Below are 13,938 nucleotides of genomic sequence, written 5' to 3'. Positions count from 1 at the left end.
TGCCTTGTCATTTTTATGCTTAGAAAAATCAATATTCTATATATAAATACATAAAAATCTATATAAATCATCTATATATAGATTAGAGTAGTTTTTATGGTTCCTTCTGGGCTCTTTACAGTTAGACCAATGGTAACTACATCACCTGGCTTTACAGGCGGAGTGAGACCAAAAAAAAAAAAAAAAAAAAAAATCCCATGTCCATTTTTAAAGCTCTCTAAAGTGCATTTCTACAGAAGTTTTTCTGTAATTTATGTGGCACACAACACATGACGGTGTGGTATGAAGATTTTATTTGTACATGTTAGGAATGACTCATGCAAGCCATGAGTGAGTAATGCAGTCATCTTAAATTCATTCTGATAAAACCTAGATACCACATCACACTATCATGCATCAGTCCATAACTTCTCTCTGTGCATATAATGTACAAATAAATGTATAATAAAACATATGCTTACCAAAGTATTCCCAAACTTAATTCCTCACTAAATATCAATTCTCATCTTCATTTTTTAAGATACATTATTTGCACAAAATTTAATTGATACAAGTATTTTCTATAAAATTTGCACATTGTTACAGTGGACGTTTAAAATTATTAAAATGTATGATGAAATACCTATTATAATAGGTAGCAACTATGTGTATATATAATTCACAATAAAACATAGAATGAGATAGTGGTAGGCCTTGGGTATGTGTGAATAGGACTGTGTGAGGCTGTGGAAGGTGGCTCTCTGAAGCCCCAGGCCTGGTATAAGATGTTCACAGTTAGGCTCTATCTGCTACGTTAGCATCACTGAGGATTTTTGCATGGTCAGATTCTGTCTTTGTATATCCCATTGTAGAATCAGGGCTTAAATTCATTTTTAAAATATACATTTTTACTTTCCAATTTCCTTTTTTTTCCCCCAAGCCATTCATTTTGATACAAAAATATGCAAAATCCCCAAATTTTCAGGTACAGTGAAAAGAATTTTTCTCAAAATCCATTTTTACTGTGTATGATTCTGTGTTAGCATGATGATTTTGAAGTGAGAATCCATTTTGAATTAATTTGAGGCATTTTGAGCATTGCTGTTGTTAATTCACCCACTGGTAGTTGTGATATACAAATTAGGTGTTTTCTCAACAAAACAGTATTGGTATTACTATTTAATGCGCTAATTATCTCTGTTAAAATAAATGCATTTTAAAAAGAGATTTCAAGTCCAGTATCACTTTAAAAAGTGTGTTTATATATACTTATCTATGTAAATAAGGAGTGTAATGTTAGTCATCTAAATCTATACTTAGGTATCAAAAGCAGTGGCCTAATTTATTTGGCTTCATTGCAAGTTGTGAGGGCTCTCTACGCTTTTTATAGTCAGGCCCCTTAGAGTATGTCTTCACTGCACGTTCAGCGTGAGTGATCAGCTCCTGCGTGGGACCAGCCACACTGCAAAGTCCAGCTTGGGTTACTGTGTTCTCACTGGTGCTGCACTCACCTGTGTGAGGCATTAGGACTTCTGAATGTATATCTCAAGGATCTTTTGTGATGCAGTAAGATGAGCCTCTGATTATTTCCCACTAAATCTTGGTAGAACTTGTCTGACCTTCTGGGCACATGGGGAAATTGTTGGAAGGCATTGGAGAACTATCAGCACTTGAATGATTATCCTGCATCCTTCTGCAACATGGGCAGGTTACTAGCCTAAATACAAGCAGATTGTAAACCATACCCCAGCTATTGCAACTAGCCCAGATTGAAAACACTACTAAATTTGGGTAAGAAGTTTTTGTGTGTGGCTGAGCGGGGGGCTAGGGACAATACTTGAATAGAAGTTCTAGTTAATTCAGCAGTGAAGTCATACTTTAAATATACCTAAATACGGATTAGGATGTCCAACTTTAGCCATGTAAGTTTGAAAAGGTTGGCTAATACATAGTAAGCAAATAAGTCAAAGCCATATGGGATGAATCCTGCAGTGCTCTGAGCAATCCTGTGATGGGCTATGCACCCTCCACTCATATCAAAATCTGTGGGAACTGAGGTCACACAGCCCTGTGAAGGATCAAGTTTAATATTTCTCTATATGAAACCTATTGAACAGACATTTTTTTCATTCTCTGATCCTGGGTTTTGAACAATTCGGATTCTATATATAAATACTTGTGTGTTGTTTGTCTATAAAGTACCTACATGTGTTGTTTATCAAATAATCTTGTCATGCTTGCACGTAGAGATTTATATATTCAACCTTGCTTTCCTAAAGTTATGTGGCCAGAAGCATAGCCAACTTTGTGTGATTTGTTCTGTTGCCAAGTCAGGAGGTTAGCCGGGCAATTTTACAGGGTAAAAAGATTTTGTGGCTGTAGAAAATGTACAGATTAATTATTTGGTGTCTTCAAAATCTCTGTCTAAATTCTTACCTTTCCTGTCATGCTACAGGCCATCGAACGAGAAAAGTCTGAGAAGTACAGGAAACTGCAAGACACCAGCAGATCAGCAGAGGCCTTGGTGGAACAGATGGTGAATGGTAATGATATGGGGGTTGAATTAGATGATAATCTTAGGGATGGAATAAATACACAAGAATTCTGTTAGCAAAGCACTTTCTGAATGGAATGGTAAGTTAATTTTGCTTTATATTTTTGTCACTCTGTCTGGAGTGACCCACCACTGAGAGAGCCAGTTTCAGGTCACCTTGTTAGAAAACAGTACAGAAACCCCAAACTGACTGTATATTCTATAATTAGATTTCACCAAGCCAGTAACAAATGTGCACTCCTGGATTAGTCTTACCATGGAGCCACAGACAGTCCCCTTAGGCTCTCCCGCCCCTCTTTACCACCCAGACAAGATGGACTTTGTGATGAAAGGTTATTAAAAGAAAAAATCACCTCACATTAGGTTACTCCCAACCTCAAAGGCTCAGTCACCCGAGGTCAATGGATACTCTGGATCTCACACCAAAGACAACACTGACAGCAAATTTCTCTAGTAAACTAAATAAAGGTTTATTAGCTAAGAAAAAGAAATCGGTTATTGAGAGGTTAAAACAGGTAAAATACATTAACAGTTGAGTCAAAGTTTGTAAATCCAATATGATAGCAGAGATGTAGTGATGGGATCTTGGGCCATTTATTCAGTATTCCACCCTGTTATAATCCAAAACAGTTCAGAGATACAACATCGCTCCCTGGATCCATTCTTATAGCAGTTTGCCCTGGAAAGCAATCTGGCAAGTATCTCCATCACAGCATGGACTTTTTGTCTGTTGACTAAATGCAGACTGTGGATTTCCCATTGTTGAACACTATGACCCATGCTTTGAAGTTAGTATGCTTCTTCATTTACAGTTCCAAAGCTTCAATTCTGTTTGATGGGCAGGCCAATTACAGATGCATATATAATGCATTTTGTTACAGGAATCCAAATAATCTTTCATTCGTTTTCATGAAGTTTAAACATCAAGCAAATACACCTTTGATCTAGGATTATCTAATTACAGGGTATACATAATGTAACAGAAGACAACAGAATACAGATAGGTGAAAACAATACAATCAACATCTCCTTTTGATCTCTTTTAACAAGTGAATTGGCTTGAACATGCTGTGACCTTTTAGCATTTCTATGATATTCAAGCATAAGTGAACTGCCCTATTGCTCTAGCCTGAGCTGTTAGAATCACAATTTTCTTATTATTTTTAATGTTAGAGCTATTCATTGGAAAGGGGTGGAAACAAAAACAGAACTTTACCACCATGAAAGGAAATGTAGCAAACTATAATGCTCACAATAGTGCACTATGTGTTGTTAGTCAGTTCTGCACAGAATCTTACTTTCTGACTATATTAAACTTTTGAAGAGACCATAGTTCATTTGAAATTATTTCAGAGAGCACGAGCCTTGAATATAGTCACAATTCTTAGACATTTTGAAAATTAATCATATCTGATTATATGGCTTTTGCAATATTTTATATCGTAGCAGAGTACAGAGAATTCTAATTATACTTTGGAAGAGATTTCTGTTATTTAAAAATTCAAATGTAATGGTTTATCCAAATTTCAGATTAAAAAAAAATCTTATTTTACTTTGTAATGGGGTTCACTCACCATTCTGGCACCTCCTGCTGGTTGTCTTGGGAATTAGCTCTTCGGATAGTGCCACACCACCATCACTCCTGCTCTAGGACCCATGTCTTTCCCAGGACAGCAGCATCCTCTTCAGCGACACAGCCCTCCGGCCGTGCCTCACACTGTGCTCCCCACTTCCAGAGGACCTGAAGTCTGCTGTTCAACCACTTCCTTTAGTGGCTATTGCAGCGAATTGTCTGGCCACTTCCTCATGGCCCCAGCATTCTCTTTGCCCTTGCCTCAGGGCCTCAGCCTGCAAACCCCAGCAGCCAGCCAGGACCTCTCTCTCTCCTGGTCCCTGCTCCCAACACCCTCTCAGCTCTCCAGAGACACACTCCTTCCTCCCTGGGCTTCCAGCAGACCACTATCCTCCTCTGCAATTTCCTTTTTATATGGGCCTCCTTGGCCCTGATTAGCTGCTCCCCTCAGCCCTTCTCTGATTGGCTGCCTCCTTAGGACTCTATTAACTCCTTAGAGTCCCATGTGGGGCAGAAGCCCCATCACATACTGATGATTGAATTTGTCAAATTTCCTGTTAATTTCCAGACTTGACTGATATGTTGTGAGCTTTTAGATTTTATTTTCTAGGAAAAGAAAAAGGTTTTATTGTAAAACAGGAGAAATATACACTGAAGAAAAATTGCAGCGGTATGTGTTTTGAGTGCAACTTGACAAACTAGAACCAGAAATTGTCATCTTCGTTACAGCAAATAATTCCCAGCACTACAATAAAATCTACAAACAATTCTACTAGTAACTAGGGGCAGATTCTGCTATGCTGACCCACCTTAATTTGTGGATAGTCCCACTGATGAAATGGAATTATTTGTCAAATATGATTATAGTAATGAAAATAAGGAGGGCAGACTATGGACCTAAGTGGGTTGAATGTTACGTTCCTCCTTTACTACCATTTTCATACAAACAAAATATAAACAGCTTGCAACTTAGTGTTTGCTTAAGTATCTCAGTTTAGTGTTCATTAGTTACTTTATTATGTAGTGGTTGAACACGGTAAATTAAATATTGGAAAACAATAATGACAATAAACAGGCTTTCTTAACTGTGGTTTTCAACAGTACAAGCAAGGATGCAGTATCGTGGAGGAAGCTGTTAGACAAATGCTTACAGTCAAAACTGGCAGCATTAGAAGTGCTGAGTATCCACATCTGCCACTATCTTGTGGATCCATAGCTCTTCCAAAATTTTGGGCCTACACAATGCAGTTGCAATAGAGCTGACCTTCAACAAGTTCAAAATTAGTTAAGGAACTAACTACTAAGGAACTACTACCAGAGAGTGGAGTGTAAAATCGAATGGGTTGCTATTTGAAGTTGCAGGCTTTCTTTAATTGTTATGATAAACAGCAGAGAACTTAACTTCACAAGTGAATAAAATACTAAATTGCCATGCTAACCAAATGTCAATAAGCCTAGGTAGTTATGGAGTCACCCCAGCATCAGTGTATAGGCACAGTACCTCAAGCAATGGCCCTGGCCTGCCAAGTTGTCATAGATTTCAAGGATAGACAGATTTTAATGGTCTCATTCCTAAACACAAGGAGCAATGCAGAGGAAAGTCTGTGAGGCAGAACCTCAAGAAACTTCCATCCTGCTTGGGACAGAGTCCTTATCCTGACCTTTTCCATGGTTGGTCATGTACAAAATATCTATAGCAGATTTTTCTTTTAATTGGTATTAAAAATAATCTATTTGGCCTGGAAGAATACTTTCCCTGGATTGTGCAAGCCTTGTAAGGCACTATTTGATATGTGCACATTGAGCCAATTGAGTCAAGAGTCAGGTCCATGTAGTGCAGATAAGAAAATATAAAAAATCTCCTTCTTCTATTTTGCCTCATGGCTGGGAGGAACAGCACTGCACTTGACTGCGCTGGTGACAATTCCATTTGCATTTTTTTGCTGTCTACTTTTGGTTTCAGTTGGAGAACCAGTAGCCCCAGGAACTGGTATTATGACACAACCACCTCTTTGTTCCAAAGCCTAGGTGTCAACTACACTTAGTATCAAACAGACGATCACTTCCATCTGAAATTCCCTCTTGTAACTTGTGATTCTCTGTTCCCCCCTTGCCTCCCAAAATGGTGCATGCATGCGGCTGATATTATGATGTAGTAACTCTGGTTATGAGGTCATAGTGAGAGGAAGAGGTCCAAACTCACTTCTGGCTTGGTTCTTTCATTAATAAGTAATATTTATTTATGATGATATGCTGTTTGGAGGGAGGACACTTGCCACTGTTGCTTAAAGTAGCAGCAAGGATTGTGCATAATTGTTGAACGCGGCCCCTTAAAGACAGGATGAGGTTTCCCAAATATCAGTCTATCGGAAGGAACGTGTCTTCCCACTAGGACTTTGGCACTGAGCATGCTAGCTGTGAATCAGTGTAACTGAGCGTGGCCCTTTCAGTTCTTCTGACCTCATGCTTCGCATCATGACAGTCTTGTTCCCAGGAGTACATGACTCCACCCTGGCTAGAACAACATCTTAGTTGTCTGTGTAAGGAGGAACTTTCCCTTACTGGCAATTTTAGAGGGGCAAGTACCCTTTTGGAAAAGGGAGCCGCCTTCACAGCTGTTCAGCCTGATATTTATGGAACTTCCACATACACCACAGCTGCAAAGGCAATTCCAAAATGAGTAGAGTACAGAGTAAATAAGAAGTGCAATAATTACCAAAAGGTTAAAGTGTAAAATGAGATAAGTATTCTCAGCAGAGGAGAATTAGACAGATTATTTTAACTAAACTTTTTCACTTGCTGTGAACAGGAATATGTGGCAAAGTGTTTAGTATTATATCTTGAGTAGGGGGAAAGTTAACTGTCATATGCAAACTTTTGGAATTGTAAGTACTGTGAATTTTCTATCTGTCTAAATCTTCCAATTCATTATGAGTTAATACATTTGGTATTAAATAGGATTACCTCCAGACTGGGATTGAACAAAAAACAGAAGTTTACCTCAACTCTAAGCATAAATCTCAAATTGTGTTAAACATGTAAACTTTTTAAGATTCAGAATAATTCAGATAAATTCCCCCCCCTCTCTCTGTGCCTGTTGTTGAAATCCATTTTGGGACCAGCACCTAAGCTATCTGAAAATTTCTTATAGATTGTTTACTTCAAATTTTGTTAATCTGGAGTTCATTCAGAATCAAAGGCGGGACTCATAGATTTTTAGGTCAGAAGGAACCATTGTGATCATCTAGACTCTGAGCATGTGGATAAGACCTGCCAGGCAGAAACCTGGGAAAGAATTTTCTGTAGTAATTCAGAGCCCTGCCCAGCTAGTGTCCCATCTCCAGCAGTTGGGGATTTTTGCAAATGGCAGTCATCGATGGGCCACATGTCACCGTACACAGTCCCATCATACAATCCCCTCTATAAACTTTTCAAGCTCAGTCCTGAAGCCAGTTAGTTTTTTTTTTCCCCCATTGCTTCCCTTGGAAGGTTGTTCCAGAACTTCACTCCTCTGATGGTTAGAAACCTTTGCCTAATTTCAAGCTTAAACTTGTTGATGGCTAGTTTATAGCCATTTGTTCTTGTGTCCACAATGGTGCTTAATTTAAATAACTCCTCTTCCGCTCTGGTGTTTATCCCTTGGATGTATTTCTAGAGAGCAATCATATCTCCCCTCAGCCTTCTTTTGATTAGGCTAAACAAGCCATGCTCTTTGAGTCTCCTCTCATAAGGTAGGTTTTCCATTCCTCGGATCATTCTAGTAGCCCTTCTCTGCACCTGTTCCAGTTTGAATTCATCTTTCTGAAACATGGGAGACCAGAACTGCACATACTATTCCAGATGAGATCTCACCAGTGCCTTGCATCATGGTACTCCTACTTCCCTTTCTCTACTGGAAATACCTCGCCTGATGCGTCCTGTTAGCCTTTTTTCATGGCTGAATCACATTGATGGCTCATAGTCATCCTGTGATCAACCAATACACCCAGGTATTGCTGCTCCTCTGATAAATCCCCACTTACAGCAAAAATTGTTGTTAGTCCCTAAATTCATGATGTTGCACTTTGCACTATTAAATATCATCCCATTTCTATTACTCCAGTTTACAAGGTCATCCAGATCTTCTTGTATGATATTCCAGTCGTCCTCCATATTGGCTATACCTCCCAACGTTGTGTCAGTTGCAAAGTTTATTAGCACAGTGCAGTCTGGAGGAGATTCTGTTGAAGCTCCAGAGAGCCCAAGGTTTCAACAGAGCAGATGACCAGAGCTCTGTAGACAGAGTGCCATGATTAAATACTTCCTCCTTTCCCATTAGCTATATCATCACAGTGGCAGGAAGTTGTGTTTGGAGAATGTTTTTTGGATTTGGCAGAGACAGTTAGACTGGGGCCTGGAAGGAGGGAGAAATATGTGGTTGATTTGGAAGATGCTTAATTTATTTAACTTTTAGAAGCTTAACAAAATGGAAGCTCCAACTCATTTGTGGTACACCTAGTACTATTATGGTACCCAATACACAATATGTTCCTTGCAGAAATTGTTCAGTAATATGATGTGATTACAACAATTTATCTTCTATTCTTATAAGATCATGTACTAGACATCCAACAAGTTAATTTATATTTATTTAAGATTTAGACCACTGGTGAAATTCATGGGCAGATAGGAAGGTGAAGAATTTAAAACATAAACCAGACAAAAATCAAAGGGTGGAAGACATCATAAGAGAGAAATGATCAGGGTAATGATGAATACATGTCTTAGTTTGTTTTTCTTTACTTTACTTCTTTGTTATTATGGAACAGAGGTCAGGTGGAGAAATAGGAACAAAAGAGTGGTGGAAAGGAAGGAATGGGAAGAGGAACACTGGAGGGAAGGATGGAGTATAGGCAGTCTGAGTATAGCAATAAAGGGATAGGAATAGGTTGTGGCACACAGCCAGTCAGGAGATAGAGAATAATGTTCAGAGAAAAAACATTCTGTTGTCATCACTAGTGTCTACAGACGTCAAGGTGCTTCACTCCCACCTGACGCTTCAGGCAGGAAAATGCCTATGATGGTGATGGGAATAAGAAAAGGAGTACTTGTGGCACCTTAGAGACTAACCAATTTATTTGAGCATAAGCTTTCGTGAGCTACAGCTCACTTCATCGGATGCATTCAGTGGAAAATACAGTGAGGAGATTTATATACACACAGAACATGAAAAAAATGGGTGTTTATTATGCACACTGTAAGGAGAGTGATCACTTAAGATGAGCTATTACCAGCAGGAGAGTGGGGCGGGGGTGGGGAGAAAACCTTTTGTAGTGATAATCAAGGTGGGCCATTTCCAGCAGTTAACAAGAAGGAACAGTGCGGGAGGTGGGGGGGAAATAAACAAGGGGAAATAGTTTTACTTTGTGTAATGACTCAACCACTCCCAGTCTCTATTCAAGCCTAAGTTAATTGTATCCAATTTGCAAATGAATTCCAATTCAGCAGTCTCTTGTTGCAGTCTGTTTTTGAAGTCTTTTTGTTGAAGAATAGCCACTTTTAGGTCAGAAATCGAGGGACTAGAGAGATTGAAGTGTTCTCCGACTGGTTTATGAATGTGTTAATTCTTGACATCTGATTTGTGTCCATTTATTCTTTTATTTAGAGACTGTGCAGTTTGACCAATGTACATGGCAGAGGGGCATTGCTGGCACATGATGGCATATATCACATTGGTAGATGTGCAGGTGAACGAGCCTCTGATAGTGTGGCTGAAGTGATTAGGCCCTATGATGGTGTCCCCTGAATAGATATGTGGACACATTTGGCAACGGGCTTTGTTGCAAGGATAGGTTCCTGGGTTAGTGGTTCTGTTGTGTGGTGTGTGGTTGCTGGTGAGTATTTGCTTCAGGTTGGGGGGCTGTCTGTAGGCAAGGACTGGCCTGTCTCCCAAGATTTGTGAGAGCGATGAGTCGTCCTTCAGGATAGGTTGTAGATCCTTGATGATGCGTTGGAGAGGTTTTAGTTGGGGGCTGAAGGTGACGGCTAGTGGCGTTCTGTTATTTTCTTTGTTGGGCCTGTCCTGTAGCAGGTGACTTCTGGGTACTCTTCTGGCTCTGTCAATCTGTTTCTTCACTTCAGCAGCAGGTGTGTATTGTAGTTGTAAGAATGCTTGATAGAGATCTTGTAAGTGTTTGCCTCTGTCTGAGGGGTTGGAGCAAATGCGGTTGTATCGTAGAGCTTGGCTGTAGACAATGGATCGTGTGGTGTGGTCTGGGTGAAAGCTGGAGGCATGTAGGTAGGCACAGCGGTCAGTAGGTTTCCGGTATAGGGTGGTGTTTATGTGACCATCACTTATTAACACTGTAGTGTCCAGGAAGTGGATCTCCTGTGTGGACTGGTCCAGGCTGAGGTTGGTGGTGGGATGGAAATTGTTGAAATCATGGTGGAATTCCTCAAGGGCTTCTTTTCCATGGGTCCAAATGATGAAGATGTCATCAATGCAGCACAAGTAGAGTAGGGGCATTAGGGGACGAGAGCTGAGGAAGCGTTGTTCTAAGTCAGCCATAAAAATTTTGGCATACTGTGGGGCCATGCGGGTACCCATAGCAGTACCGCTGATTTGAAGGTATACATTGTCCCCAAATGTGAAATAGTTATGGGTGAGGATAAAGTCACAAAGTTGAGCCACCAGGTTTGCTGTGACATTATCGGGGATACTGTTCCTGACAGCTTGTAGTCCATCTTTGTGTGGAATGTTGGTGTAGAGGGCTTCTACATCCATAATGGCCAGGATGGTGTTTTCAGGAAGATCACCGATGGATTGTAGTTTCCTCAGGAAGTCAGTGGTATCTCGAAGATAGCTGCGAGTGCTGGTAGCGTAGGGCCTGAGGAGGGAGTCTACATAGCCAGACAATCCTGCTGTCAGGGTGCCACTGCCTGAGATGATGGGGCACCCAGGATTTCCAGGTTTATGGATCTTGGGTAGCAGATAGAATAGCCCAGGTCGGGGTTCCAGGGGCATGTCTGTGCAGATTTGTTTTTGTGCTTTTTCAGGGAGTTTCTTGAGCAAATGGTGTAGTTTCTTTTGGTAACCCTCAGTGGGATCAGAGGGTAATGGCTTGTAAAAAGTGGTGTTGGAGAGCTGCCGAGCAGCCTCTTGTTCATATTCCGAACTATTCATGATGACAACAGCACCTCCTTTGTCAGTCTTTTTGATTATGATGTCAGAGTTGTTTCTGAGGCTGTGGATTGCATTGTGTTCTGCACTGCTGAGGTTATGGGGCAAGTGATGCTGCTTTTCCACAATTTCAGCCCATGCACGTTGGTGGAAGCATTCTATGTAGAAGTCCAGTCTGTTGTTTCGACCTTCAGGAGGAGTCCACCTAGAATCCTTCTTTTTGTAGTGTTGGTAGGAAGGTCTCTGTGGATTAGTATGTTGTTCAGAGGTGTGTTGGAAATATTCCTTGAGTCAGAGACGTCGAAAATAGGATTCTAGGTCACCACAGAACTGTATCACGTTCGTGGGGGTGGAGGGGCAGAAGGAGAGGCCCCAAGATAGGACAGATGCTTCTGCTGGGCTAAGAGTATAGTTGGATAGATTAACAATATTGGTGGGTAGGTTAAGGGAACCACTGCTGTGGCCTCTTGTGGCATGAAGTAGTTTAGATAGTTTAGTGTCCTTTTTCTTTTGTAAAGAAGCAAAGTGTGGCTTGTCTAATTTTAGTAAAGTCCAGCCACGAGGAAGTTTTTGTGGAAGGTTGTTTTTTTATGAGAGTATCCAGTTTTGAGAGCTAATTCTTAATCTTTCCCTGTTTGCTGTAGAGGATGTTGATCAGGTGGTTCCGCCGTTTCTTTGAGAGCATGTGGCACAAGCTGTCAGCAAGCTGTGTGGTATGTAGATTGTCATGGATTTTTTACTTTCAGTCCTTTTGGTACGATGTCCATCTGTTTGCATTTGGAAAGGAAGATGATGTCTGTCTGTATCTGTACGAGTTTTTTCATGAAGTTGATAGATTTCCACTCCATACGGCTAAATGCAGTGCCTTGCATAATGACAGGTTTCAGAGTAGCAGCCATGTTAGTCTGTTTCGCAAAAAGAAAAGGAGGACTTGTGGCACCTTAGAGACTAACCAATTTATTTGAGCATAAGCTTTTGTGAGCTACAGCTCACTTCATCGGATGCATTCAGTGGAAAATACAGTGAGGAGATTTATGAACACACAGAACATGAAAAAATGGGTGTTTATCATGCACACTGTAAGGAGAGTGATCACTTAAGATGAGCTATTCCCCCACCCCCCAAAAAAGAGCAGATCATGCATTCCCTTCTTTTAAAATGTTCTCAACTTTAAAAGTCTGCTGGCAAACTGAAAGAGTGAAGCAGGGTGTGGGGATTTGTGAGTGGACTCTTGATTGTTATGGTGACTTAGGATAAAACACCTACTGTATCAAAATGAATACTCAGTGAACTTCTGATGGGTTAAAATGATTGCAAAATCAATTTGAAATGAAGCAACACTTAAAGTGCTACCGTGATAAGGAGGAAGTTTGTTAGTATGTCTCATTGAAGTTGCCATTCCAAATATCCTTATGAGTTGTGAGCTCTAAAAAAAAAAAAAAAAAAACAAAAAACCAGAGGTAATATTGCATTATTCTATCTTGGATCCACGGCTAATGATAAATAAACTTGACAAGGTAGACTTCATGTTAAATGACAGTCCCAAAGTAGTTGCATATAAGGTGCTATATAATTAAAAATATTCTAATACAATTTGTTATGCACGGTACACAAGGTAATAAAATTAATGGATGCACTTCAGGTAATGATCTATGTCCTCTGGGTACAATATATTTATCCACTGAGTATATTGGGGTTCTTTAGAATATGAAATGTGACAGGATTATGATTCATTAACCCTGAAATTTTAGCATATTAGTACTGAATGGGTTTTGTATTGCTCATTGTACATGGTTATCAATTTTTTTTATATACAACTCCCAGAAAATAATAACTAACAGGGAAATTGATGTTAACAGTATGGATGAAAAGGTTTTAAACATTTTTAGACTGAAATAAAATAAACACCATTCATATAATCATAGAATCGTAGGACTGGAAGGGACCTCAAGAGGTCATCTAGTCCAGTCCCCTGCAGTCATGGCAGGACTAACCATTAACTAGACCATCCCTGACAGGTATTTACCTAACCTGCTCTTAAAAAATCTCCAATGATGGAGATTAAACAATCTCCTTATGCAATTTATTCCAGTGCTTTAACCACCCTGACAGGAGGTTTTTCCTAATGCCCAACCTAAACCATACTGGGCAATTAGGGTGCCCTGTAAAAATGGGCACTCCAGCAGAAATCCGCTGCAGGGCAGCGGAAGTCCGGAAACCTGTCAGAAGCCACAGAGTGGGCAGGGGAAGCTCCAGCGCCCTGACCCTGGTCCCTGGCAAAAGGACTGAGCGGGTGGGGGAAGGGCAGGTGCAGGACAGAGCCCCAGTGTCCGGATCCCAGCTGCAGCCCTGAAACAGGAGGAGCTCTCACTCCATGCCATGGCCTCAGGGCTGGAGGAACTCTCACTCCGCTGTGACTCCAAGGCTTTGGCGAGTGGACAGAGCTTCTCCAGTCTTGGGGCTGCAGTGGTGTTGGGGGAGGGGGCAGAAAGCACACGAGGGGCTGCAGTGTGGGGGGGAATGGGGCAGGACTGTGGGTGAAACGGAGACCTTGGGTGGAACAGGGGTGGGGTCACAGGAGAAGGGGCAGAACATGGTAGAGCCGTGGTTGGGGCTTCAGATGGAAGGGGTGGAACAAGGGCTGGACCTTCTGTGGCCCAGGACCCCACGAGA

General features: G+C 40.8%; 1 protein-coding gene across 1 annotated transcript in view; it reads left to right on the top strand.

The window, feature by feature from the left end:
- Positions 1-13,938, top strand: part of DMD (dystrophin) — a 1,498,644-nt gene that overhangs the window by 274,685 nt on the left and 1,210,021 nt on the right. The window contains exon 14 of the mRNA XM_077807212.1: positions 2,435-2,522. Coding sequence (XP_077663338.1) covers positions 2,435-2,522 — 88 coding nt within the window. The remainder of the gene's footprint in view (positions 1-2,434; positions 2,523-13,938) is intronic.

Source organism: Eretmochelys imbricata, chromosome 1, assembly GCF_965152235.1.
Source record: "Eretmochelys imbricata isolate rEreImb1 chromosome 1, rEreImb1.hap1, whole genome shotgun sequence".
In the NCBI taxonomy this organism is placed as follows: domain Eukaryota; kingdom Metazoa; phylum Chordata; order Testudines; family Cheloniidae; genus Eretmochelys; species Eretmochelys imbricata.
This window is presented reverse-complemented; position numbering and strand designations above follow the sequence as displayed.